We start from the raw sequence: 26,755 nt of genomic DNA on the forward strand, positions 1-26,755 counted from the left end.
TGATGGTCTGGGAGATAGAAATGTGTTTCCCCATCTTCACCTGTTGCTTCCTGTTGGTTAGGAAGTCTGTGATCCATCTGCAGGTGGAGTTGGGTACATGCAGGTAGGAGAGCTTGTAGTACAGGAGGGACGGGATGATAGTCTTGAAGGCGGAGCTAAAATCTACGAAAAGGATTCTTACGTATGTTCCTGGGAAGTCAAGGTGTGGAGGATTACGTGAAGGGCCATGTTGACAGCATCATCTACAGATCTATAGATTTTAATTCTACCGAACATGAAAAATGAAAAAGAATGGGATTCTTAAAAGTATTTTACTCATCCTACAAAGCAGGTCATAGAAGAGGGGTTACCATCATATTCTCTCAAAAAGATGCATTTGAATTGACCTCAGAAACAAGAGATAAAGAAGGGAGATATGTGTTAATTTCAAGGAAAATTGAAAACGTCCAATTAACAATGCTAAATGTTTATACACCCCCAGGCAGTGACTTTTTGTTCTATAGAAAATTGTTTGACTTAAAAAGAGAGAAGAAAAAAGTTTGTTTCATTGTGTTTATTAAATAACATTTTTACAATGTTTTACAATGAACACTTTCTATTGTTTTTCCAACAATAAAATGTTTTTCAAAATCTACATGCTGTCTTTACTTTTCAAAATAATTGTTATCTTAAAATTTTAACTTATTGTAGTAAGTTAATACTATTAAAAGAACAATAGCCTTCTTTAACAGTATAAAGTACACCTGGGGGTAAGCCAAGTTTAATGCATAAATTAGACCAACCATCATGGAACATGCATTAGCTACATTGTCCAAGTTGTCAAGTACTTGGATGCCTTCGATGATGACACCAACATCTTCGTATGGGTCTGCAACATCTGCCCCTTCATGTTTTATGGTACAGATTCCGAGAGTGGTGTTGCTCATCAAAATTTGGGCTTCATCATGTTCAGCGTCCTAAAAATAACGAAAGACAAGTACAAATAATAAGTACAAAATAAAACAATTACCAACAGATCAAGGGTAAAAACAGGAACTGGTTTTAGAGAAAAATACAAAAATTTTCTTAAAAAAAGAATGTAAATAGCTTACCATGTACTCCTTCACTAGGTTTGAAGGATCTTCATTTAGGTAGACCACTAAGGCTTTCAGGATGCATTCACGCTTTTTTTCAATGGTGATGCTCTAATCAAAATGAAATGAGTATTAGTACTTTTTGCTGTACATCTTAAATTTAAGTAGCATTACGCAGATTATCCCACTGCTGTATTTTACGAAAGTCAAGTGTGTCCATCAACCAATGGTCCCAAATCAGAAGCACTGTATGGGGTACACAATTACCTTGAACGTCTGAGCTGTTCTAATTGTAGTTGCAAAAACAGCTCTGTTAAAGTATAAGAGGCGGAAAGTCATTGATACTTCAAAATAAAAAAAATCATGATATTTGGAGCCTAAGAACGAAAATTTACCTTTAACTTTTAATCCATAATTTTAATATAAAAAAGATTGAATGAAGGATGAGTTAAAAATAACAAAATAATTATATTTGGATGAAATATGTTTGGCCTATTATGAGTTATGAGAATCCATCCATCCATTAGCTTCTGCTTATCTGAGTGAACATGGTGTTCATTATGGACAATCCGTGACGGGCACAGAAGTCCAATAATAAAACACCACTTGGGGTCAGATCGGGGGGCCATTCCTCCCAATCACACCCCTCCAGGTCTCACTGTCATTGCCCATGTGAGCATTGAAGTCCCCCAGCAGAACAAGAGAGTCCCCGGGAGGAGCGCTCTCCAACACCCCTTCCAAGAACTCCAAAAAGGGTGGGTATTCTGAACTGCTGTTTGGTGCATAAGCGCAAACAACAGTCAGGACCCGTCCCCCCACCCGAAGGCGAAGGGAGGTTACCCTCTCGTCCACCGCGGTAAACCCCAATGTTCAGGCGCCCAGCCAGGGGGCAATAAGTATACCAACCCCAGCTCGGCGCCTCTCCCCGTGAGCAACTCCAGAGTGGAAGAGGGTCCAACCCCCTTCGAGGAGACTGGTTCCAGAGCCCAGGCCATGTGTTGAGGTGAGCCCAACTACATCTAGTCGGGCTCGCGCACCAGCTCAGGCTCCTTCCCCACCAGAGAGGTGACATTCCATGTCCCTAGAGCTAGCTTCTGCAGCCGAGGATCAGATCGCCAAGGTCCCTGCCTTCGGCCATTGTCCAACTCGCACTGCACCCGACCCCTATGGCCCCTCCTACAGGTTTTGAGCCCATTGGAGGGGGGACCCACGTGCCTTGTTCGGGCTGTGCCCGACCAGGCCCCATGGGTGCAGGCCTGGCCACTAGGTGCTCGCCATCGAGCCCCACCCCCAGGCCTGGCTCCAGGGGGGGGGCCCCGGTGACCCGCGTCCGGGCAAGGGAAATCGTGGATCCATGTTATAACTCATCATAAGGGGTCTTGTGAGCCGCACTTCGTCTGGTTCCTCACCCAGGACCTGTTTGCCTTGGGTGACCCTACCAGGGGCATAAAGCCCCGGGCAACTTGGCTCCTGGGATCATTGGAACACACAAACCCCTCCACCACGATAAGGTGTCGGCTCCAGGAGAGGGAATTATGAGAATTGATGATGAATTTAGAGAACATACCTGATCCAAAACTGACAGGATGTCTGTGATCTTCTGTGCGGCTGCTCCTCCTTTCTTTTTGAAATTTTTGAGGAGCTGGGAGGAGAAATGATCAAGCTGACCCATGAATTTGGACAACAAAGGAATTGTTGTAATCCTGCTGAATTCCGCAGATACCTGGTACAATTTCCAAACAAAACAAAACAAAAAAAGAGAGGGAGACAAATCAGGAGGATAGCCTGTTGTAACATTAAAGTAGCTAAGGTTTTCACTGAAAACACATGTTTTTTTTTACACCCATGACATTTACCTCTTTCTCTGTAGCAAGTTTCACATGTAATATGGTGCTCTTCTGCAGTCCAAACTTTGAATTCACCTCCCTTCACTTCAGTGGTCTGAGAATTTGCACGAGAAGCTGTACAAAATCGACAACAGTACTCGCCTGAAAACTTCTCAATGAATCCAGCCATGGAATGTGTGGCAAGATTATCAGCCACAACACATTTTACTGTCCCTTTAAGGAATGTTCCCATACACACCTTGCTGTTTCAAAGTTTGGAGATCTTGCAGAGGTCGCAAGATTTTCTCAAATCCGTATGTCTTCACGTCTTCTGTTTTGCATAAAATTGCAAGAAAAATTGAAGACAATGTTGTACCTTATCTGATGGTACATTACCCAAAATCCAGTAGACTGCACATAACTTGTGCTTTTTCCTTGATGTCCCAAGAGGGTTGCACACTTCAAAGTCATCAACGTATAAGCACACAGAAATCCTCAGCTCCTCTGAGAAGAAATCATTTGCTTTAAAATACAAACCATCCTGAATTGACCCATGACTCTTGAGCATCTCTTAACTGTTGCGTACTGTGACTTTCAATCATTTTGTCAAGCAAGTCATATGGAAATGTAAATAATTTAAAAAAATGAAGCAGTACACCATTATCGGATCCCAGGAGTCCAACTGGTGGTAAATGCAGTATTTTTTAGGATTTTTAGTGATATATTAGTGTTTAGTGTAATATTATTTGGACAGCAAACTGACATTATTGCTTTTCAAAAAACAGAAATTGTTGACAATGCTGAAGATCTTGGAGGCTATTGTGACACTGATAGTCTGCAGAGTCAAGCAAGACATTACAGAACACTGCAAGAAATGTATAAAAAACAAAAACCTAACAAGGAGGCTGTTGCTCAGCTACTTGACCTTGAGTTTGAGGCCCGTAGAGCCCTTATCAACTCTGACACCCTAAAAGACCTGAACAGGCCAACTAACATACTGCAAGCATACCCTTGTTTCAGAGAAATAGATCATGTAAGTATTAGGGGTGTGCAAAGCAGCCGGTATTTGTATCTGTATTTGTATTTGTTGAGGGGGGAAAAGTATTTGTATTCGTATTCGAGTAAAATTCAAAATTAGCGTAAAAATCCAGTTTTTTTGCGTTGCACTTCTAATTTACGTTATAGTGTAAGTATTCTTAAATTATATCCATTATAATAATTATGGATATGCAGTAGACAGAGTAACTTAAACGTACCATATAACTCCTACAAGTGCATACAATTCGACACAACTACACAAGCATTGTTTTAACCTTTTTAACCAAACGTTAACGTTACTCTGTCAACAGCCTATTGTCTAAATTACCGAGCTAACAGAGCTACGTAAACAGAGCGAACATGAGAACACCTGACTGCAGACGTCAATAATGCAGCGTAATGGAATAATCTCCCGATCAAACTCCGCTTCCCGAAAGTTATAAACTGCCTCCGGAACCCAGTTAAGGTACAAAAATCTATTCAACAAAAATAGTGATACAGTTAAGTCTTTTTTCACTCAGCCGAGCCTTCTCTGTTGCTGTGTGGAGCAGCCTGTGTCAGTCACCTCTTTTACTCCCCCCCCCGACTCTCGAACTCACTCACTCACTCACTCATCCGGGCATGCACTGCGGTCTCAAGAGGAAACGCAGCTTTTTGATATAAAGTTTTTCTTGTTCCCGAATACAAATATTTTTTAAAGTATTTGTTCGAAATAAGTATTCGTAAAAAACACATTATTTGTGCCTTTCCGAATACCGTATTCGGGTTCGGCTCCACCCCTAGTAAGTATATATGTATGCTTTATAACTGTGTTCCTAACTATAATTTTATAATTTAATTAACTTACTAATTTTGTGTTGTTGTTTTTTTCTTTTGCCAGGTAATGGATGAACTTCGTCGCATCCTTGACAAATGTAACCCTAACTTTATCTGTGAACTAAAGACCCGCTGGGAGAGCTTTTATGGGAAAGCTCAGTTCTACGGGGTCTTTAAAAAGGTTTTGAGACCACCGACAACACAGGACAAAGGTTTGATTCTTTTCAGAATATACTACTTCTGTTGTTGTTATTGTTACAGCTGCTGATACACTGAGTCAGGTAATCAGAGGCTGCAGGTCTGTGTACTCAGAGTTTACATAATAGCAAAACTGTGTTGAGGTAGTTCAGAAATTATTTTAGAGCCTTTGACCTAGACCAGAGATTGAAAATATATATGTGAATTCAGTGGTACCTTGGCTATGAACACTCCAGAACTCGTACAATTCGGAGGTCAAACACTTTTTTTTTTTTTTGACCAAATTTGTCCTCTGTTTACAGCAGTAATTTCAGAGTTTGAACCATTTTTTCTGACCTGAAAAGAACTTGTATGACTGAGAACTTTTGTTTGTTGGTGTCTTCCACAGCAGTGACACTTTATTGAGACTTACATATGTAGTCTGGTTCTCTCGCTCTAACCCGTAACAATCCACTAACTGATCTCAGCACAGTATTTTTGTTTTGCTGCCTTTCTTAAGTGGCCATAGTCACAATTCACAACACAACACACAGAAAGGTTAAATACATTTATATTTAGGAGTCGGGAACATTTTATTTACTTTTACACTATTTTTTATGGGAAACAGGTCCTCGGAATTCAAACTTTTCTAAAATTGAACTGCCTTCTGGAATGAATTAAGTTTGTACACCGAGGTACCACTGTATTATGTTGATCATTCTTTAGTAACAACAGTTCACACACCTCTGCATTTCCAGCTTTTTGTAAGACTGACCAACATCACAGCAAAATAATGTAAAATGAGATTTTTAATGTATTTCTCAAACAGTGACACAATCTATTACCATGATGAAGGCCCTGCCTGAAATGTTTCCATCACCTGTGGCACCGCCTAAGAAAATGAGGAATCCGAGTGAGGCACTTGTGTATGTTCTTGAGGTAAAAAATCTATTATTTTAATGTGGTATTTAGATGAGGGTGGCAGTAACCTAATGGTTAAAGCACTTGGCTATCAAGAGACCCATGGTCAATTCCCACTTCTGACATTGTGTTTTAGACCACTTTACACTAAGCTTCTTCAGGTGGTATTTACCTGTAATCACTGAATGCAGGTCACTCAGATAAATGAATAAATATAAATGTGAATATAAGGAATGCTTTAGGCCTCATCTATGAAGTTCATCTGAATCATTAATCATTTAAAGGAATTTTGCTTAAGGACTTCTGTTGTAATAGAGGTGGTCTTGCCCAATTTGTAAATTGGATTGCAAATGCAATGATAAAATCTTAAATCGTTAAAAAGTCAAAAAGACGTAACATCTGATTTAAATTCAGCATTTCCTGACAGAACAACTCTGTACTTTCTATGTTGTAGCCCACAGAAAACCCAAACACTTACCTTCAGCGAAGACCAGTCTTCACTACTGTTTTAATTGTTTGTGATAGCAACTGCATGCTGGCCATTGGGTCTACTCCTGTGACAACTTTTCAAAAAGAAAACATCGACACCGGTGTGCTCTACGTGCTGGCATATTACTATACATTTAATCTGACCTATCCAAAATGCATTGCAACACTTCTGTCCATACTTCAGACAGAAGTCCTGCAGGATGCTATTCACGATCGGGATACTACGTCATCTTACAAAAAAGCTTTATCAGAGTGGAAAAAGTTCATTGGGGAGTAGTGAAAAACTTCCTATGGCCACACAGCAGTTGCTTTTCTTTTATAGGGGCCTAACAGCCTATGTTGTCACGCCCCGCTCGTCCGCTCCTACTGTGTGCCACGCCCACCTCGTTACCTCGTGTTCAGCCCTGATTGTGATCACCTGTGTCCTGTTATGTCTGGCTAGTCTTTTGTATTTAGTCCTCGTCTGAGTCAGTCTTCCCCAGACTTTTCATTAATGTTACCTGTTGTGCTTCCCCGGTCCCGTCTTTCTCCAATAAACCCCATTTGTCCTACTTCCTGCCTCCGTATCCCTGCTTCCCGGATCGCCTTCTGCCCGACCGTGACATATGTTCAGCATTCTCACTATTCTGACCAATTTTTGAACTAATAGTTCCAATAACAGATTTAGGTAAGATCTATGGCACCTCTATTTATACTGCGTACTTTTCTTGCGTTTCAAACTGCCTTTCCAAAGTGATGGGTGTGGGGTGCAGTGACATTCCAGACTAATGGACCATTGACAGTATGCAAACTACTACAGGTGTGAGGACACTTATCTCATCAATGTTCATTGTGCAGGCCACTGACTTTGAGAAAAAGAGTGTCACTCCAAAGTTCTAACACTTTAGTAATCAAACCACATAAAATTTCAGAATGTCTCTTTCACCTATGTGTAGCCAACCCCTGTGTCTATAAGCTTCAGAGCTCAAAAGTCTTACCTAGAAATGTCTATAATGTGATTTTTTACAATTTATCAGCATGTCTGAAAATAGGTTTTTGAAAAGCATATGTTTAAAGTTGATTTGAACAAAAAATAGAATAATAACATTCTAAGTGGTCTCAGATTATTGGTGCTGAGTTTGTGCTGAATAAAAGCACATGTAACAGTTTGGGATAAATGTTTTTAGATAGGTGAAATATTTTGAAATGTCAAGGCATGTCAGACTACCCCGAAAGTGGAAAAGAGGCCTCAGACCCCAGGGGGTTAAACGTAACAATATAAACTTCAGAGTAATTGAACTTAATTAACTAAATAGATTAATACAAAATCATGAATGTTACGTTGATTGAACTAAACAAAATTACATTAACTTTATGTAATTAACTTAAGTTCACTGAAATAAATATTCTTTCTTAAAGGCAACTTAACTCAGTTACGTGGAACCTGTTGACATAAAAAAGTTAAGTAATGCCAACATATAATTTTTTTGAGTGTACATGGAAATTGAATTACATTTTACCTTGTAAGGTAGCCCTTGATGCTCCATCAAGTTGTTCCATAATTGACATCTGAAAAATAATGTTCAGAGAGCTAACTTTTAGTCAAGCTCCAAAAGTTTGGAAAAAACTTACTACAAATCTAACAGTATACACTTGCAGAAACGCTAAGTCAAGTTAACTAACAAAGTTTAGCAAGATTAGCCATAATCTTAGTTGCATTTACAAGCTGCAAATATACAAAATAAGCGCTAGCTACTAAAGTAATTGTGTTTTTAATTACGCTTAATTTTTTTTCCCAATAAATAATGACTAAAAATACCTTTTTATTTAATAATTGCACAAACCTTTGCGCTGTATGATGAGCTCGAGCCAGTTTTTCCAAACTCGTAGGTTAACGGACGTTCCCGCTCCGCTCCGATCAAGAAGAGCGATTCCAACAATTCATCAGCACTGTTCTATTTTAACTCTTACATTTTTAAGTTAAGAAAGGTGATTAATATTTACACAGAAACTTTAAAATAAGATAATTTGGTTAATGATTAGTAATTTAAATTATTTTTTAAAATTAAATTAAATTTATTTATTTATCCTACACTGTTATATCTAAGCATGAACTCCTAACAATTTTAACCCCGTTTCCCACCTGTCAGGTTTCGCGGGGCGGGTGAGCCGGAAAACAGGTGAGCGAAGCCGTGAAGTCGGGCAAACGGTTTTATTCGAAACGGAGGGTAAACAGGCACGAACATCCACAGACACTACAATGACGGATCTGGGAAAGACGGACTGAGACTCGGACTAAATACAAAAGACTAGGCAAATGGAACAGGCAACAGGTGAGAACATTCAGGACAGAGGCGGCCTCAGGCAGGGTCGCGGGCATGTGACCAGCAGGGGGCGCCTCGGTGGGCGCCGTCATCACTTGGCCAGCAGGGGGCGCCTCGGCAGGCACCTTGGGCGTGTGGCCAGCAGGGGGTGCCTCGGCAGGCGCTTTGAGCGTGCGGCCAGCAGGGGGCGCCTCGGCGGGCACCATCCTCACATGGCCAGCAGGGGGCGCCTCGGGCAGAGCGGCTTCCTCCGCTGCAGGCGGAGGCGAAGCCGGGCCCTCGGGTGGAGCTGCAGCGGGCACCCTCAGTTCCTGGCCAGCAGGGGGCACCCCGGCGGGCGCCGCCATCACGCGGCCGGCAGGGGGTGCATCCACGGCCACCTCGGGCAGTGCCGCAGGCAGAGCGGTGGCAGCTGCAGGGACTGCAGGCAGAACAGGCGAGTCAGGCAGGACAGGCGGGTCAGGCAGGACAGGTGGTGCCGCTGGCAAAGCCTGACGTTCCTGCTGACGTTGGTCTCAGGAGAGCCTTCTCCGAATATTCAGCGGGGAGAGAGGCTGGAAGGAGTGAGCAAGCCCCCAGGGAAACGGTCGGGGTCTCCTCCAGTCCTTTCCCCTTGCGCCTCTTTTTTTTTCTCCGGCTTTGGCTGGGTTGTTGCGACGGGGAAGCTCCGGAGAGAGCGAGCGGTTGGAGCCACCTTTCTGTCAGCCCTTCCACCAGCTGCCGGAGATTTTCACGCACGTCATCTCCTGAAGGAGGATCCCGCTCTTGCTGGCTAGGTCCCATAGTTCAGGGTCCTCACGGACCTCTGGCAGGTTCAGCCAGTACAATACTTTGCTGAGCAGTCCGAGGCGTTGTTCCTCGATCCGCGGAGGTGAGTTTTTGAGATCCATCATTCTGTCAGGTTTCGCGGGGCGGGCGAGCCGGAAAGCAGGTGAGCGAAGCCGTGAAGTCGGGCAAACAGGGTTTTATTCGAAACGGAGGGTAAACAGGCACGAACATCCACAGACACTACAATGACGGATTTGGGGAAGACAGACTGAGACTCGGACTAAATACAAAACACTAGGCAAACGGAACAGGCAACAGGTGAGAACATTCAGGGATTTCTCCGATATATCTATTTTTGTAAGTATTGTAATCTTCTGCCACTATATTTTAAGCGTCAATCTTATGGTTGTCCTTTTAGTGCTGTTCTGGGTACTTAGGTGTAGGGGTATTTTTGTTGGCAGTATGTTTTCGTACTAAAATGATTTGGCGGTGCTTTATCTGCTGCCGTTTTGTGGCAGTGACATTAAGAGGACTGTTGAATCATATAAATACTGTACATAGTCATAGCCCGAATTCTCGAGTAATTTGCGGAATCGATTGTTGCACTCAGGAATACAGAGTGTACAACTCTTTTTACTATCATGTCAAACGGAGCCATTCTTTGCAATTTCTCAGTCGCAAATGCATCAGGTCAAGTGGACATCAAATAGCAGATGAAACTACGAAGGACAGTGTACGTCCATGTACACCTAGAACCTCTCGAATTCAACCAGGAGAAAGGTATTTTGGAAATTTTGATGCATATAGCATTCAACCTGATTCTGAGGCATGTGAATTAACTCCAACAAGTGAACCAATTCACGCATTGCCGGATGGCAGTTCGAACGACGATTATACTCAAGGCCACAACGTTTCAGCTCTCGACGGCAGTCCGTCTGCTTCCACCGAAGAAGTAGCACTTATAACCCATGAACCAGATAAAACACTACATCAATCTAAGCAAGTAAGTTTCCAAGCTTGTTACGTAGCATAGTTATTGTGTAAATTATTCATTGTAGTTCAGTTTTGGGTAGCATTAGCCATGTATCTGATGAAAACAGAACATGTTATTGATTATGTTTGAAATGAACTTTTAACGTCATCCTTAGCCTCCAATGCAATCTTCCTTTCGACATTCCTTTTAGCTCGTCTAATGTCATTTTTTAACTCAGCCTGTAGATTTAGATACTCTTGCTTTATTCTGTTATCATCAGTTATTTTCCATTTCTGGAACAAAGCCCTTTTCCTCCTTACTTTATACTTTATTTCCCTAGTAAACCACCTAGGTTGCAATTTCCTAGATTTATACTTGCTGGAAACAGGTATGAAGTCCTCTTGCACTTGCAATAATGTGCTTTTAAAAAATTCCCATGCCTCTTCAACAGTTTTGTTATTTAACTCCATCCAGTTCACAATTTCTAGTTTTAATCTCATACAATTGAAGTTAGCCTTCCTAACATTATATATTTTTGATTTGGATTTTGCTCTTCGGGCACTAAACTTAACCTCAAATTTAACCATGTTATGATCGCTACTGTCAAGTGGTTCTAAAACGTCTAATTTACCAATCCTGTCCTGGTTATTAGAGAAAACAAGATCAAGAATGGCATCTCCCCTGGTAGGGGTGTTAACAAACTTGGTAAAAAAATCAATCCTGTACTAATTCCACCATCTCCAGTTCATTTTCAGAAGAGCCAGCGACAATGTCCCACTGCATCCACGGTAGATTAAAATCCCCCATAACTACCACATCATTTTTATTGCTCATAATCCTAATATCACTGTATAACAATCCGCTTTCCTTGGCAGCTACATTAGGTGCTCTGTAACAAACACCAACAATTAGGCTATTTGAGTTTTTAGCATCTAATTTTACCCATATAGCTTCCGTAGTTTTACTTATATCAGTAAGCTCCCTTGCCTGCAAGTTTTCCTTTACATATACTGCAACACCACCTCCCTTCTTACCTATACGGTCTTTACGGAACAACGTGTAACCATCCATATTATATTCTTGTCCATCCTTTGCTCTCAACCACGTTTCAGTTATTCCTATAATATCATAAGAGTCCGATGAGATAAAAGCCTCTAAATCATGAATTTTATTCCTAATACTCCTGGTGTTTAAATACAGACAACAAAGGGTAGGCCTATTACGGTGCCCACTTATAATGTGATTTTTTTGGGGCTTTCCGTTTCCCCCCACTTACATACTTAACTAACCTCCCTGCCCCCCTAGTCCCTAGTTTAAACATTCCTCAACTACTCTACACATACGCCTTCCCAGTACATTTGTTCCCCTCTGGTTCAGATGTAACCCATCTGTCTTGAACAGGTCCCACCTGTTCCAGAAGGTCCTCCAGTGCCCCATAAACCTAAACCCCTCTTTCCTACACCATCCTTTTAGCCATGCATTTAATCTCCTTATCTCAGCTAACTTAGCCTGACTTGCATGTGGCACGGGGAGTATTTCAGAGAATACCACCATGGACGTTCTGCTTCTAAGCTTATTGGCGACTTATATAAATTTATCCTGCAGAACAGCCCTTCTACCCTTGCCTATGTCGTTGGTGCCAACATGCACCATGACAACTGGATCCACCCCAGCTGGGGCCAAAAGCTTGTCCACACGATCTGGAAGGTCTCCTACCTGTGCACCAGGCAGGCAAGACACCGTACGGGACCCTCTATCACACGAACACACATAACTGTCTACTCCCCTAATAATTGAATCCCCCACTACCACAACCTCCCTCCTCCTGGGGGGAGGGGGCTCCTCAGTGCCCAAGGGCCCACCTGCAAGTGAAAGATGTGTTTTATTCTGTTAAACGAATTGGTTCATCGGTGTATGCTATTAGTTAGAAATATATTAAAATAATATCTACATTACTTTGCATTGTATAAATGGTGGCAGCAAAACTTTTTTGGGCTGACTTTTATATTGCAGAGATATTGCTTAGTTCATATAATGATTATACGATACTGCTGTTGGAAAGGTTTATTACATTACTTTTTTACAACAACAACAACAATTTATTTTTGTATAGCGCATCATCATAACATTACATTGTCTCAAAGCGCTTTACAGCATCCCCACCCAAAGCCCCCAGTGAGTAAGCCATAGGCGACAGTGGCAAGGAAAAACTCCCTAGAAGGAAGAAACCTTGGGAGGGACCAGACTCAAAAGGGGAGCCCATCCTCCAGGGGCCGGCAGGAAGAGTCAAATACAGTTAAATCTGAAACACAAACGGGGAGCAGGGGGGAGATGGCAAGCCGGTGCCACCGCTCGCTCCAATCGCCAGGCAGCCTGAAGGCAGGGAGAGGGTCATACAAGGAAGATGACACAGGCAGAACGGCGAGCTGGATGCACGGACGTCATTGCTAGAGGCGACGTCACATGTAGCAGGGTGTGCTGGACATCTTGATAGATTGAGGTCTCCAGGCAGCACCCCCCAGGAGAAGTAGGGGAAATAAATGCAATTAGTCAAAGTAAGGGAGACTATAGGCAGTGCTAAAAGGTAGATGAATGCAATATGAAGTGCAATGCTCCGGCAAATATGGCTATGGCAGCATAAGTAGGAGGGAGAGGCAGGTGGGAATGCAGACATGGGGAGTCCCTGAAATGTCAGCACTCCAATCCCACAAGCAATTGTGAAGCTAAAGTGATAGCACTGTCAATTCAGTTTATCCAAAGCCAATGGCACCGATCCCCACCCAGCTCTACACCTCACACTATAGGTTTAACTGGGAGTGAGAAGCTAGCTAGAGCTAGAACTAGTGTCCCTATAAGCTAAACTAAATAGGTGTGTTTTTAGTCTAGACTTGAATATTGAGAGTGAGCCTGAAACCCGCACATCCGGTGGAAGACCGTTCCACAGCTGATGAGCTCTATCGGAGAAAGCTCTGCAGCCTGCCGTAGCTCTTTCTACCCTAGGTACTAACAAATATCCCGCACCTTGAGATTGAAGCAAGCGTGGGGGATTGTATGTGGTCAGCAGATCACTAAGGTATTCTGGTGCAAGGCCATTCAGTGCTTTATAGGTTAATAGCAGTATTTTATAGTCAATCCGAGACTTAACTGGTAACCAATGAAGGGAGGATAAGACTGGTGTGATTGATCAAGATTTTAGTGTTTGTGAGAACTCTGGCTGCTGCATTCTGTACCAGCTGAAGTTTATGTAAGGAACCACACGGGCGACCAGAAAGGAGGGCATTACAGTAGTCCAGTCTGGAAGTTACGAAGGCATGTATTAATTTTTCTGCATCACGAAGTGAGAGCATCTTACGAAGCTTGGCTATGTTTCGTAAATGATAAAACGCAGTTCTAGTAATACTTCTTATGTGAGCATCAAAACATAGATCTGAATCTACTAGAAGACCAAGATTTCTAACCACTGTGTTAGGTTGTGTAGGAAGACCACTAATGCTGAGGTGGTGAAACTTATTTCTTGCAGCCTTGGGACCAATCACCAGTACTTCTGTTTTTTCTATGTTTAACATTAGGAATTTTTTTGCCATCCAGCACCGGATATCTAACAGACAATCTTCTAACCGAGATAGGAGTGATGTATCATCAGGGTTAACTGTGTATCATCTGCATAACAATGAAACCCAACACCATGATTTCTAATAATGTTACCAAGCGGTAGCATGTATAGGGTAAACAGTAGTGGGCCCAATACTGATCTCTGTGGGACACCGTATGTGACTTTGGTGGCCTTGGATGATTCGTTGTTCACATGTGCATACTGATAGCAATCAGTTAAATATGAGCGGAACCAAGAGAGTGCTGTCCCTGTAATGCCAACTACACCTTCTAACCGGTCCAAGAGGATATTATGGTCCACAGTATCAAATGCTGCCGTTAAATCTAATAATACCAACAGCGATATAAAGCCACGGTCAGAAGCCATAAGTAAATCTTTCATTACTTTGACTAGAGCAGTTTCTGTGCTATGGTTTGGTCTAAAGCCAGACTGATATAATTCATTAGTATTATTTTTTTGTAGGAAAGAAGACAACTGACGAACTACAACCTTTTCCATTATCTTTGAAATGAAAGGAAGATTTGAGATCGGTCTATAGTCTCCTAAAACACTAGGTTCAAGATTTGGTTTCTTTAGGACGGGTCTAATAACAGCCATTTTAAAAGGTTTGAAACATATCCAAGCTTAAGAGATGAGTTTAACACATTTAACAGGGTATTGCTAATCTGCGGTGCAATTTCCTTGAAGAATTTTGTAGGAATTGGGTCTATGAGACTTGTAGAGGATTTATTTGCCTTCCTCCTGCAGAGCGCAGTCAATGACATTGTAACTGGAGTGCAACATTACCAAACTTCATTGCTGGTCAGTTTGAAAAATCAGATGGCAGTGGCACTCCAGAGACATTCAGAAGTAACTGATCAACTGCTTAGTGAGGCAATAGACATTTTTGATCATTTTGAAGACCCACTTGCTAAAGTTTCCACTACATATATGCAAAGATCATATATCAGCTGTCAAAGAGCTGTTTGGGGTAGTTGAAGCAAAAGAAATAGAAATTGCTAAGGCTGCATGCTATAAAAGACAAGTTTCATCTCGTGCTCTGACTATTAAATCTCAGTGTTTTTACTATATATACTGTTTGCAAACACTGAATTTGTCTTTTGATGACAGATCATGGATGGGCCCTATTGGGGTTCTTTCCTGCAACTATTGATTACTAGCTTACATCTTTACCACATCACACCAACAGATTGCTTATCAACAGAAATAAAAAGACATTACTGAACCTTGAATTGCAACCTTGCATGTGATAGAACACAAATATATAAAAATGTTAAAAATTTTCCCCCATAATTAAAAAAAAGTATATAAATATGAACACTTGACTAAGAAGGGGGCTTTGGGTACACAATTCCTTACCTTTGCATTTCTTGTTGAACTGTGTTTGGCCTACTGACAGCCTGGCCAACCCCAAAGGAAGCACTGGTACCAGGTTGAGGTGCCACGATGGGAGAACTGTTGGAATTCCCCTGTGCTTGAGGATTGCTATGCTTTTGGATGCAGCTAAGCAGATTCCTTACAGCACTTTCTATTTCTGAAATCTGCTCCTGTAAAAAGAAAACTTAAGTGCATTTACATTAAATGCGACAACAACAATAATAATAACAATAAATTTAATTATTAGCAAGAAGTGACCCACCCCACACGAATGGTACAGTGTAATGATTCTATTACAAAAAGGTTGGTCACGAAGTATCTTGTCTTGTATTTTTTATCAGTACTCACGGTGGGATGTTTAAAAACACTGATCATTAAAATGCAGATATTTTTCTTATTTTTCAGAATCTTTCATGTTATCTTGAAAAACATGCTTAATGCATTGTAAAAACTGTCATTTTCATAAACATAATAAACATTTAGGCAATTATTGTACTATGTACATTTATTTAACAATTTAATTAACTAAAAATACATGAGAAGGCACTTATATATTTTAACTTTGCAGTTATATATAACAGTCTCTGACTAACAATCCTGAATGTATAGAAAAATATTAAAAAATAAAAACTTACCTTCGGATTGTTCGATTCAGCCATCGCGATCGATCGACAACGACGACGACCACCACCACCACCGAAATGGCGCGAGCTGCTCTGTGTAGTAACGACATTGCTGCGCTTTTACTGATATATAAAAACCAGTAAAACTAATGACATTTCATAAAAATATTTTCCAATCGTTTTAAAAAAATAGCTGATACATATACATACAAATGTTTGCATTGTGGCTGGCGTTGTTCATTGGTAAGGCATCGACCAATAAAATGACTTTATTCCCACCCCAGCCCCGCCCCCGACTCTGCTCTCTCAAGTTTGCATTTACAAGTGCACGAGTGAGTTTTGCTACAGGAATATCGCAAAAAGAGTAGCAAAAGTCAAAGCGCTAGGATTTGAGGTTGTACTGCCAGATCTGAGAGGTTGTGAGTGCCGACTTGTGGTTGTACAGCGAAACTGAAGTAAAGCGCAAAGATAAATGTGTAGTACACAATTGTGCCTGTCATTTTGTTTATGCGAATGACACTTTACACATTTGTAACTATTAATCTGCAACTTCGAATTCAAAACACAGGTGTTCTGAGTATTGTCTGTGTGTGCAAATTGATAGATGCAGCTTTTCACATCAGAGCTGTGAGTATAAATTTCAACTTACAAATACAAATATTAATTTTACAAGTTCTCACATTCAAATTAGCAAGCTCTCGAGTTTTGCTACTGTTTTACCTTCATAGTCATCCACTTCTGTAATAATTGTTACTGCACTGTAAAACATTACAGCCCAATTAAGCTACAAGAACTTATTTAATTTTTTTAACTCCAATTGCCTTGAAAAGTTTTGGATATTGAACTCAAGTTTATACATTTTCAACTTAAACTTAAAATAATCAATTGTTTTGACTGCTTCTGATTTTTGTCAGTGATTTCAATGTTAACTTAACTCATGTCTGTAAGTTTTAAGCTTAAAAAGTAAGGGGAGGCGTAACGTCAAGAAAACGCGTGTTTTTGATAACGGTCCACGAAAAGAGGCGGGCAAAGAGCAACTGAACAATAAATCTTTTAGTGAGTTAGGGTGCGTTAAGTTTCTCTGCGGAGAAAGAACGTTGGCAGGAGGTGAGTCTGCATATTTTTTTTCTTAAAATTCTGTTCTTGAGTTTGTGTTGATTAGCATTGAAATAATGTCGTGGTTTTTTGTTGTTTTGAAAAGGGAAAGATAGTCATAGCTCATTCATTCCCTCAAACGGTAAAGTAGTTTAATAAACCACTAAAGCATTTCGCGATTATTTTAAGTAGGCAGGCATGTTTTCAGATTATCTTTAAAAATACAAAAAGTACAAATTCCCTAAATGCTTGTAACATTACTGGAATAAAAAATAGAACAAAATATGTCTGAGCACCATGTTATCTTGCAAGTAAGCGTTAGCTAATAAAATTTCAGGGGCCGGTTGCACAAACACCTTCCGTTTTTCTTTTAAGTCGAGGCTAATTACTCCCGGGTATTTAGGTCCGAACATAACCAACTTAAGTTTTTACTTGCTTTTTCATTTTTCAAATGTTAGTTTTGCAAAACATCTGTTTAAGAGCGATCACAGTAATTTATAGTATGAGCATATTTTTGCTTAAATTAAATTTTGATTAACCTAATCATTTTAAAGTGATAATGTACTGCCAGTTTATTTTTTGTTTCTTCTTTCGGATTTCGTCAAGCAGGGTCTTTCATGAAGTGAAGAGCGAGCGGGTAAGCAGGCGCATGGAGCCGGAGGTTCGGGGAAACAGGACTTTTAATAAGGACGAGGGCAAACAGGAAGCAACGACACGTAACATAACAATGACTGATCTGGGGATGACTGACTCTGACAAGGACTAAATACACTAGACAAGCTGAGGGAAACGAGCAACAGGTGAGATCCATCAGGGAAGAACACGAGGTAATGAGGGGGGCGTGGCACACATCGGGATAGTACAGAGCGGGACGTGACAGAACCCCCCCCCAAAGGCGCGCACACCGGGCGCGCCAGAGGAGAGGCGACGGACGAGACAAAACGGGAAAACAGGACCTGGAAAACAAAGCAGAACGTCAACCAAAAACAGGGAACAGAACGGAGACGCAGAACAACAACAGGGATGAGAAGAAAGACAAGACACGACACAAGACAGGGAAGGCGGACAGACAAACCAGGAAGGGAGACACCCAGGGGCTAAGGGAACGGGACAAGGGAGTGACGGAGGGGACACGGAGGGAGCAGGAGGGAACACCAGTGAAGGCAGGCAGGAGGGGGAAGCCGCGGCAGGCGGAGACGCAGCTGGAGCCGGCGAAGGCGCCGTCCGACGCTCAGCCGGAGCAGGGGGGCCCGGAGGCGGGACCGAGGACCAGCACCGAGGATCCAGGGGGGGACCCGGAGGGGACCGCCGACCCCGAGCCACAGCCAGGGGCCGAACGGGCGAACCAGGGGGCAGGGCGGGCGGGACCCGGGCCCGACGCCTATGTCCCTGTCCCTTACGGGACACCGAAAGGCGGGGTCCTGGGGGGCGTTGGCCTTGCCGGGGTAAGGGCGAGGGAGTCAGGAGGGAGGACAGTGCCGGGCGGAAAAGAGTCAGGGCCTCTAAGGAGGCAACAGGCGGGGCAGCCGGAGCCGCGGGCGTGGCCGCAGGCGGGGCAGCCAGAGCCGCGGGCGTGGCCGCAGGCGGGGCAGCCAGGGCCGCGGGCAGGACTGGAGAGGCGGCCACAGGCAGGGCCGCGGGCAGGACAGGCGAGACAGGCAGTTCAGGTGGGAGCACCTTGGTGGGTGCCTCTGACGTGAGACCAGCAGGGGGCGCCACGGCGGGTGCCAGCATCACGCGGCCAGCAGGGGGCGCCACGGCGGGTGCCACCATCACGCGGCCAGCAGGGGGCGCCTCGGCGGGTGCCGCCATCACGCGGCCAGCAGGGGGCGCCGCGGCGGGTGCCGCCATCACGCGGCCAGCAGGGGGCGCATCCGCGGCCACCTCCGGCAGTGCCGCAGACAGAGCGGTGGCAGCTGCAGGGACTGCAGGCAAAGTAGGCAGGACAGGCGGGTCAAGCAGGACAGGCGGGTCAGGCTGTGCCGCTGGCATCGCGGCAGCTGCAGCAGACGGTGCTGCAGGCAGATCGGCGGCCGCTGCAGCAGACGGTGCTGCAGGCAGATCAGCGGCAGCAGCAACAGGCGGTGCTGCAGGCAGATCGGCGGCAGCAGCAGGCAGCGCAGCCGCGGGCAGGTCGGCGGAGGCAGCAGGCGGCGTGGCCGGCAGGTCCGGATCGGACAGGTCCGGAGCAGGCAGGACAGGCGGGTCAGGCGGTGCCGCGGGCAGAGAGGCGGCAGCAGCAGGCGTTGCCGCGGGCATTAGGGAGCAGGCACCCAGGAAGAGCGTTGTCTCTCCCTCATGCTGCGCTCTGCGAGGCTTTCGCCGCTTCCTTCCGGAGCGGCGGGGGTGAGCGGCCGAAGCCGCTTCAAGCTCAGTCTTGCGCTGTTTGGTGGAGGTTGGAGCCCTTGCCGTCTTGCTAGCGACGGGGAAGGAGGCAGGCGGTGAGTCGGGGGGCGCTCTCTCCCTCAGCTACTGTAGGTGTCTTCCCACCTTCGCCTGCAGCTGCTCCTCACCGATCTCATCCCTCTTTCTCATGAGCCTCCAACATTTCTCCACTAACGGGTGGGCCACTGGATCCCCCTGAAGTTCCAGCATGTTGGTCCAGTGGATCACCTCTTCGTCGGTCGAGAGGTCCCTCCCGACAGCGCTGAGCTTGGTTGGGAGATCAGTCATTCTGTCACGATCCACGGTGAGCGAGCGGGTAAGCAGGCGCACGGAGCCGGAGGTTCGGGGAAACAGGACTTTTAATAAGGACGAGGGCAAACAGGAAGCAACGACACGTAACATAACAATGACTGATCTGGGGATGACTGACTCTGACAAGGACTAAATACACTAGACAAGCTGAGGGAAACGAGCAACAGGTGAGATCCATCAGGGAAGAACACGAGGTAATGAGGGGGGCGTGGCACACATCGGGACGTGACATGTACCTTCTTGGAGCCAAGTGACATTAACAAATACTTCACTCACCTGAAGATTCATTTAAGAAACAAAAAAGTTGTTAAATGTCCATTCCAAGTTTGCTTTTTTAAGTCTAGCGTGCTGTCAACATTCACTGCTCACAGAAGTCGCAATCATAAGTCTTCCACCTTAGAAAATTTCAGAACAAAGCTTTTGGTGAACAGCACACTTTTGGAAAGTTTAGCAGAAGACGATTTTGTTTCAGACACTGAAAATTTACTTGTATGTGATTTTTTACCCGAAGCTGAACCTAGGCTAGAAAATGGAGATGCCATTCATAGTCAGTTGGGTTCTTTATTTCTCCGCATGCAAGCACTTTTACATGTTTCAAATTCAGCAGTACAGGAAATAATTGATGAGTTATTTTGCATTGGAGAATTTGCACATCAAAATATAAAGACTGTCATTGATACAGTTTTGAAAGACAATAATTGTATAGTGGATGATTCTGTTGTTACTTTATTGACTGAAGAAATACATACTTTGAACCCACTCAAATTGCTCTCCAGGAAGGGGCCTCTTGGCACAGAGCGCAAAAGGCAGTCATTTTATAGAAAGAACTTTACTGTTATTGATCCAGTTGAGTATGTCTTAAATGCACAAGAAAAAAAACACACTTTTGTTTATGTACCAATTTTAGATTTGCTGAGTAAACTGTTGGAAAGAAATGAGGTAATTCAAACACTAAGGAGATCCAATCAACAGGAAGGTCATTACAGTTCATTTCAAGATGGACAGTACTTTAAAGAAAATAAACTGCTATCTGAAGAATTAAGTATAGCTCTTGAACTATATATTGATGATTTTGAAATTTGTAATCCTTTAGGTAGTTCAAAAAAGAAGCACAAAGTTTGTGGTATATATTGGGTGATAGCCAATTTGCCCACAAAATTTAGATCAACGTTAACATCAATATATTTAGCTGTATTATGCAAAACTACAGATTAAAGAATATGGTTACAACAAGGTTCTGGAGCCTCTGATAAGGGATCTTGAGCTTCTTGAGAAAGAAGGTGTGTTTGTTCAGAGTATTGGCTTTAATGTTAAAGGGACAGTTTTGTGCGTGTCTGCAGACAACTTGGGTGCGCACTCACTTGCTGGATTTCAAGAGTGTTTTAATGTTAACAAATTTTGCAGATTTTGTTTGGCAAATCCTGTAGATATTCAGCAGTATGATGTCAGAAGTGGTTTTTTCACTTTGAGAACACCAGCGTTGTATGATGAAGCTGTTAATGTGCTTAAGCAAACTGATGTGTCTTGTGTTGATGGTGTGAAGAAAGACTGTCCTTTAAACAGACTGACCCACTTTCATGCTGCAAAAGGATTTCCACCTGATTTTCTACATGATGCACTGGAAGGAATTGTACCTGTAGAACTCTGCATATGCCAGATCTAATTGCTAAGAAGTACTTTACATTGCATTACCTTAATTATAGAATCTCAACATTCCCCTTTGAATTCTATGACAAAGGTAACAGACCTCAGATAATTCAACCAAACTTTCAAAGATATGGATCTATAGGCCACTGCATTCCAGAGGGTGAAAAAACTTGGCATATAATCCTTGAATTAAAGGACATTGTTGAATTGTTATCCAGCCACTTATTCACAACAGAAACCCTGTGCTACCTACAATCCAAAATCTCTGACCACCGACAGTTACTTTTAGAAGTTTTTCCGTGTACTAAATTGCGCCCTAAACACCATTATATTGAACACTATCCAGAGTTAATCAAGAAATTTGGTCCCTTAATTGAATTTTGGACAATAAGATTTGAGGCTAAACATTCTTTCTTTAAAAAGGTGGTTCGTGATGCTGGTAGTTTCAAAAATATTCTGCACACTTTGGCATTGAGACATCAACTAATGTTGGCATATTATTTGGAGATGCCAAGTATTTTTAAACTAAGCAGCGAAACTGGCCGGGTATCTCTTGTATCTGTGGGAATCTTAGATGTTGCTATCAGAGTGGCTATATGGGACATGTTTGAAGGTCTGGACTCTGTTTCACTCACCTCCACTGTTTATTTAAATGGGACAAAGTATTCAAAAGGAATGGTACTCTCAGTAGGACACACAAGTGGACTGCCTGATTTTGGGAGAGTACTTGAGATCTGTTTAGTGGATGGCAATGTATCTTTCATTATTGAACTGTTCACAGCTGGTTTCTTAGAGCATCTCAGGTGTTACCAGCTCACCAAAAAAGACCCTGCAGTAACTGTGGTCATTGATCCTGACAAGCTGAATGACTTCTTACCCCTGGCCGCATACCTTGTTAAAGGAAAGCTGCTTATAACTCTGAGGACATTCATGACACAATAAGGTATAGTCTGATTAAGGAAGGGGTTCTGAAAGTTCTGAAAGTACAAATACCCATGCTCATTTTATAAAACCCTTTTATTTTTACTGTTTTAATTCTTAAAATTTCTGTTTTTAACTTCCATTATTATTACACCCCAGCAACTGTTCAGTAAGTCACTGCTGATAAAATCACAATACTTTTACTGCAGACATGCACTTTTTTTACTTGTATAGTACAATTTCGTGCACCTACCTGCTTTTATTGTTTTTCATCTGCTTTCAGATAGGATGTAATTTGTATTTTTCCACTGTAACTGTAAAGTGTGTTTCGTCACTGTGTTAGTTTTTGATGCCTCCAAGATGCTTCTCCGCGTTATTGTGTCAGAAGAAGAAATACGACGTGTCACCCTAGAGCAGGGGTCTCCAACTCCGGTCCTGGAGAGCTACTATCCAGTAGGTTTTCTATCCTACCCAGCTTCTGATGAGCCACACCTGTTCTCAGGTAAATACCAGGGCCAGGTGTGGCTCATCAGAAGCCAAGTGGGACAGAAAACCTACTGGATAGTAGCTCTCCAGGACCGGAGTTTGAGACCCCTGCCCTAGAAAGTGTTCCTGAGTCAGTGAAGGAGTTATGTGATGTGCTACGCATAAGTCTGGGTTTGCGAGGAAACTTCATTCTACAGTTTGAAGATCCTGACTTTGGAAATCAGCTCTGCAATTTGACAGACATTAAAGACCTTCCAACTGATCGAGAAACACTGAAAGATTTGTTCACCTTTCCTGAACGAATTTCTGATTCAACATCAGAAACAGCAAGCTTGAGTTCCGCAAGTAGTGCTTCACCAGTGGAATGGCCTAATCCTTTTGCTATTCCAAATTTCTCGCATGATGTTGAACTACAGCTGAGCGTAGCAAATGATGCCTTTGCCAAGGATGGAACATTGATGGTCATCTCCAAGGGTGTTAAAAGTGAAATACTGGACAAACTAGCAGATGTCATATCCAAAATCACTGCCTATCCAAGTAAGCACCAATATGAAAGTGTAGTCACAGTTCTTGTGGCAAAGCATCCTTGTCTGAGGGAGCCGGGTTCTGCCAAAGGATGGTATTGCTGGGTATTCAGCCTAAAATTCAAGATGGGAAATTACCGTCAGAGGTTGATGGCAACTGGATGCCCTGAAGTCCTTGTAAATAAGAGAAAGAGGGGACAGACAAATAGCAAGGCAATCAAAAAGTCAAAGAAGGGAGAGATACACTACTTGCCAGATCCACCAGAAGGACAAAGTGTAGTGAAATCAGAGGAGAATAGGATGACCATGCTCTTAGAGGTGCAGAAGAGTGCTCCAAATTTGCAGCTCCTTGATGAACTGATGATGGCAACATTCTCTCAGCGAAGAAAGGAAATCATTGGTGATGAGCCACCTATCACTGTAGTCATGGACACGTGGCCTGCATTGTTTAATGAGAGACAGGTAACCAGTGCCAACTACTGTAAGACATCCACGGTATTACGGTGAATTACGATGACATGCTATATTTGTTTATTTAAACATTAATGTTATCAGATTGCTTGTAATTTGTAGGTGTCATAAATATACTTTAATTTTTGCTGTCTTATTTGTCTTTCAGATAAGTACGGAGTTCCAAAGAATCGTCACTACAGACCTGCTGCAGTCATTCCTGGATGGGCTAGATGACTTGGTGCCAAGTCTCTTAGAACTGTACAAAGCTGGTGTTACATCAAGCAGGAGGCTGACCCTTAGCAGTATTCTACAGTGTCTTCATAAGGAGGCATGTATAGAAATAAACTTGTCAATGTGTACTAAACGGAGGTTGTCAGCCTAAGTAATGTAATGATTTGTATTTGTCTGTACTTGTACTGTACATAGGATACAAACCAGAACAGAAGAACAGCTGCCCTACTTGGTCTTCCGCATTTTTTCTCAGAGGATACTTCTGAGATAATCAGGATGTGTGATGTAAGGAAATTTATTTCCACATTGATAAGACACTGATAATACTGGATTCAGTGCTATTCTATGACTGAAATATGATAATTATAATATCTTAATTATGTGAGTTGATTTTATGCATTATTTCGCAGTGCAGTCCAAATTGTGCTCTGCACCAAATCAAAAGAACATGTGGCCATTAGTCAATTTGAATTCTATCCAGAGTCATTTTACTGTGCATATCTTGATCTCAGCTGTATAGTATTTACTTGATAGCATAAAATGTAAGTTTAAATCTGCCCATTTGTTTTAGGTTCATGGTGAAACCCTGGATATCATCATGAAGGGGATGCGGGTAGGACTTCTGATCGGACATGAAGGCACTTTGCATGATGCTTTTCCTCTTGAAATCTTCAGTGTGGCTGTAGTGGTAGAGGAGAAGATCATTCTTCACGGCCTCAGAGATGTGCCTACTGGTTTTGCTATGCTAATGGGCACCATCTACTGCCTTAATCTGGAATACCCTCGCAGTATGAAGTACTCATTTGAATTTATGCAAAGAGTCATCATGAAGATAAAACCCAACCAGTGCTCTGCTAGGATACATGGACTTAGAAACAGACTGCTGCGGAATTGTGTATAGACTGCTGACTGCACATCTCAAACTGGGAGGAGGAAATGGTCACACTGCAATGTTAAATATTGCTTCCACAGAGCCAGTGATGTATTTTTAGGCAAGTAGAGAGAGGGATAGAGAATAAGGGGGAGAGAAGGTGAGGTAAGTAGAGAGAGGGATAGAGAGTAAGGGGGGAGACAGAAGGTGAGGCAAGAAGAGAGGGATAGAGAGTAAGGGGGAAGAGAAGGTGAGGTAAGTAGAGAGAGGGATAGAGAGTAAGGGGGGAGAGAAGGTGAGGCAAGTAGAGAGAAGGATAGAGAGTAAGGGGGGAGACAGAAGGTGAGGCAAATAGAGAGTAAGGGTGGAGAGAATGTGAGGCAAGTAGAGAGAGGGATAGAGAGTATGGGGGAGAGAAGGTGAGGCAAGTAGAGAGAGGGATAGAGAGTAAGGGGGGAGAGGAGGCGAGGCAAGTAGAGAGAGGGATAGAGAGTAAGGGGGAAGACAGAAGGTGAGGCATGTAGAAAGGGTGTTAAATATTGCTTTCACAGAGCCAGTGATGTATCTTCATGTTCTTATTTTGCTTTTAAAACAATGTAGTTTGAATGTTGGTCAGGAGTTGTCAATGTTACATGTTTTTAAAACAAGGATGCTATGTTAAGTACTGCTTCTTCTTACAACGAGGCAATTTGAAAATTTGTCTTGAAAAAGAGGGAGAGTGAGGGAAGGGAGATTGAAAAAGATGGTGTGAGGCAAGTAGAGAGAGGGATAGAGAGTAAGGGGGGAGAGAAGGTGAGGCAAGTAGAGAGAGGGATAGAGAGTAAGAGAGAAGGCCAGGATAGCGAGATGCAAATGTAAAGACTGAGTTATGTTTGCACACACTATGTACAGTGTTAAAGTTTGTATTACATTGTTCTTATTCAAATAAAAGTATATTTTTCAACAAAAGTTGTAATTTGATTTATCATGAGATTTAAGGAAATGGAAGAACTTGCCATTTATAAAGAAAACAAATCTAAGTTGAAACAATTTTTAAAAATGAGTCTTCTAAACTTAAAATGGCAATTAAAATGAATATTGTTAACTTGAGATTGTGAGTTGAACTGCTGCAGAAATGGGTACTTGATTGACAAAATACAGTGAGTTTTCTTGACTGGATAATGTAACATAGTTGCTTGTTTTAACATAGATTTTCAAGTTTAAACGACAAATGATCATAACTTAAATAAACTTTGACAACTTGAAATACAATGGTGAGACAAAGAACATGCTTTATTTAGATTAATTTATATAACTTAACTTTTTGAGTTGAAACAATGGTTATTTTCAAGTTGAGTTTACTCATGTTTTTAAGGCAGCAGGTGAACTTTCATTTCTAAGTTTAACAGACTTGAAATGTTTTACAGTGTGGAAACAAAAAGGATGAGTAAAAATGAAGGGGTGGGGGTGCATGGGATTGTTTGAAAGGGGATATCTACTCTAGTCTGTTTCCTTCTCTCTTTGACCCTTTATTTTTCTGTTAAAAAAGAATACCTGTACACAATGTTTGTGTGTAGACTCATATGCAAAGACAGTTTTAGTGCACAAAATGCACTAAAATATTCACATTTTGTAAATACACGAAAGTATTCACATTATTCTGTTACCTCACGCAGCAGAGAAGACTTGGTGGCTCTGACGTTATCCCCTTTGCATCTTCACAATTGTATTCAGGTGTGTATCTCACTTACAGTATCACAGGATATTTTTTTAAATCTATTTATTATCGTTTTTATTGTATAAGATTGTATAAGAACTTAAGTATGCTCAGTATGGAGAATTGAAGCACTGACT

At 42.4% G+C, this 26,755-nt stretch overlaps 1 protein-coding gene and 2 long non-coding RNA genes across 4 annotated transcripts in view; 1 reads left to right on the forward strand and 2 right to left on the reverse strand.

Moving 5' to 3' along the window:
• LOC111845645 (uncharacterized) overlaps positions 1 to 25,794 on the forward strand; it is a 41,462-nt gene extending 15,668 nt beyond the window's left edge. The window contains exons 1-6 of one of the 2 annotated variants that reach the window (XM_072716514.1): positions 4,053 to 4,719; positions 4,818 to 4,965; positions 5,760 to 5,869; positions 23,987 to 24,148; positions 24,247 to 24,336; positions 24,623 to 25,794. In XM_072716514.1, coding sequence (XP_072572615.1) covers positions 4,821 to 4,965; positions 5,760 to 5,869; positions 23,987 to 24,148; positions 24,247 to 24,336; positions 24,623 to 24,952 — 837 coding nt within the window. In that variant the 5' untranslated portion in view covers positions 4,053 to 4,719; positions 4,818 to 4,820 and the 3' untranslated portion in view covers positions 24,953 to 25,794. Of the gene's footprint in view, positions 1 to 4,052; positions 4,720 to 4,817; positions 4,966 to 5,759; positions 5,870 to 23,986; positions 24,149 to 24,246; positions 24,337 to 24,622 lie in introns of those variants that run through there. The other variant, XM_072716506.1, reaches the window with a different exon arrangement.
• LOC111841794 (uncharacterized) lies at positions 625 to 4,088 on the reverse strand. Its single transcript, XR_011993019.1, has 5 exons — positions 3,276 to 4,088; positions 2,930 to 2,966; positions 2,641 to 2,796; positions 1,092 to 1,184; positions 625 to 956 (listed from the first exon to the last, which is right to left on the reverse strand). It is a non-coding gene; the product is annotated as an uncharacterized lncRNA (long non-coding RNA).
• LOC140592652 (uncharacterized) lies at positions 12,483 to 16,240 on the reverse strand. Its single transcript, XR_011993024.1, has 3 exons — positions 16,208 to 16,240; positions 16,010 to 16,090; positions 12,483 to 15,544 (listed from the first exon to the last, which is right to left on the reverse strand). It is a non-coding gene; the product is annotated as an uncharacterized lncRNA (long non-coding RNA).
• Positions 25,795 to 26,755: the final 961 nt, after the last annotated feature.

This window comes from Paramormyrops kingsleyae, chromosome 1 (genome assembly GCF_048594095.1).
Source record: "Paramormyrops kingsleyae isolate MSU_618 chromosome 1, PKINGS_0.4, whole genome shotgun sequence".
NCBI lineage: Eukaryota > Metazoa > Chordata > Actinopteri > Osteoglossiformes > Mormyridae > Paramormyrops > Paramormyrops kingsleyae.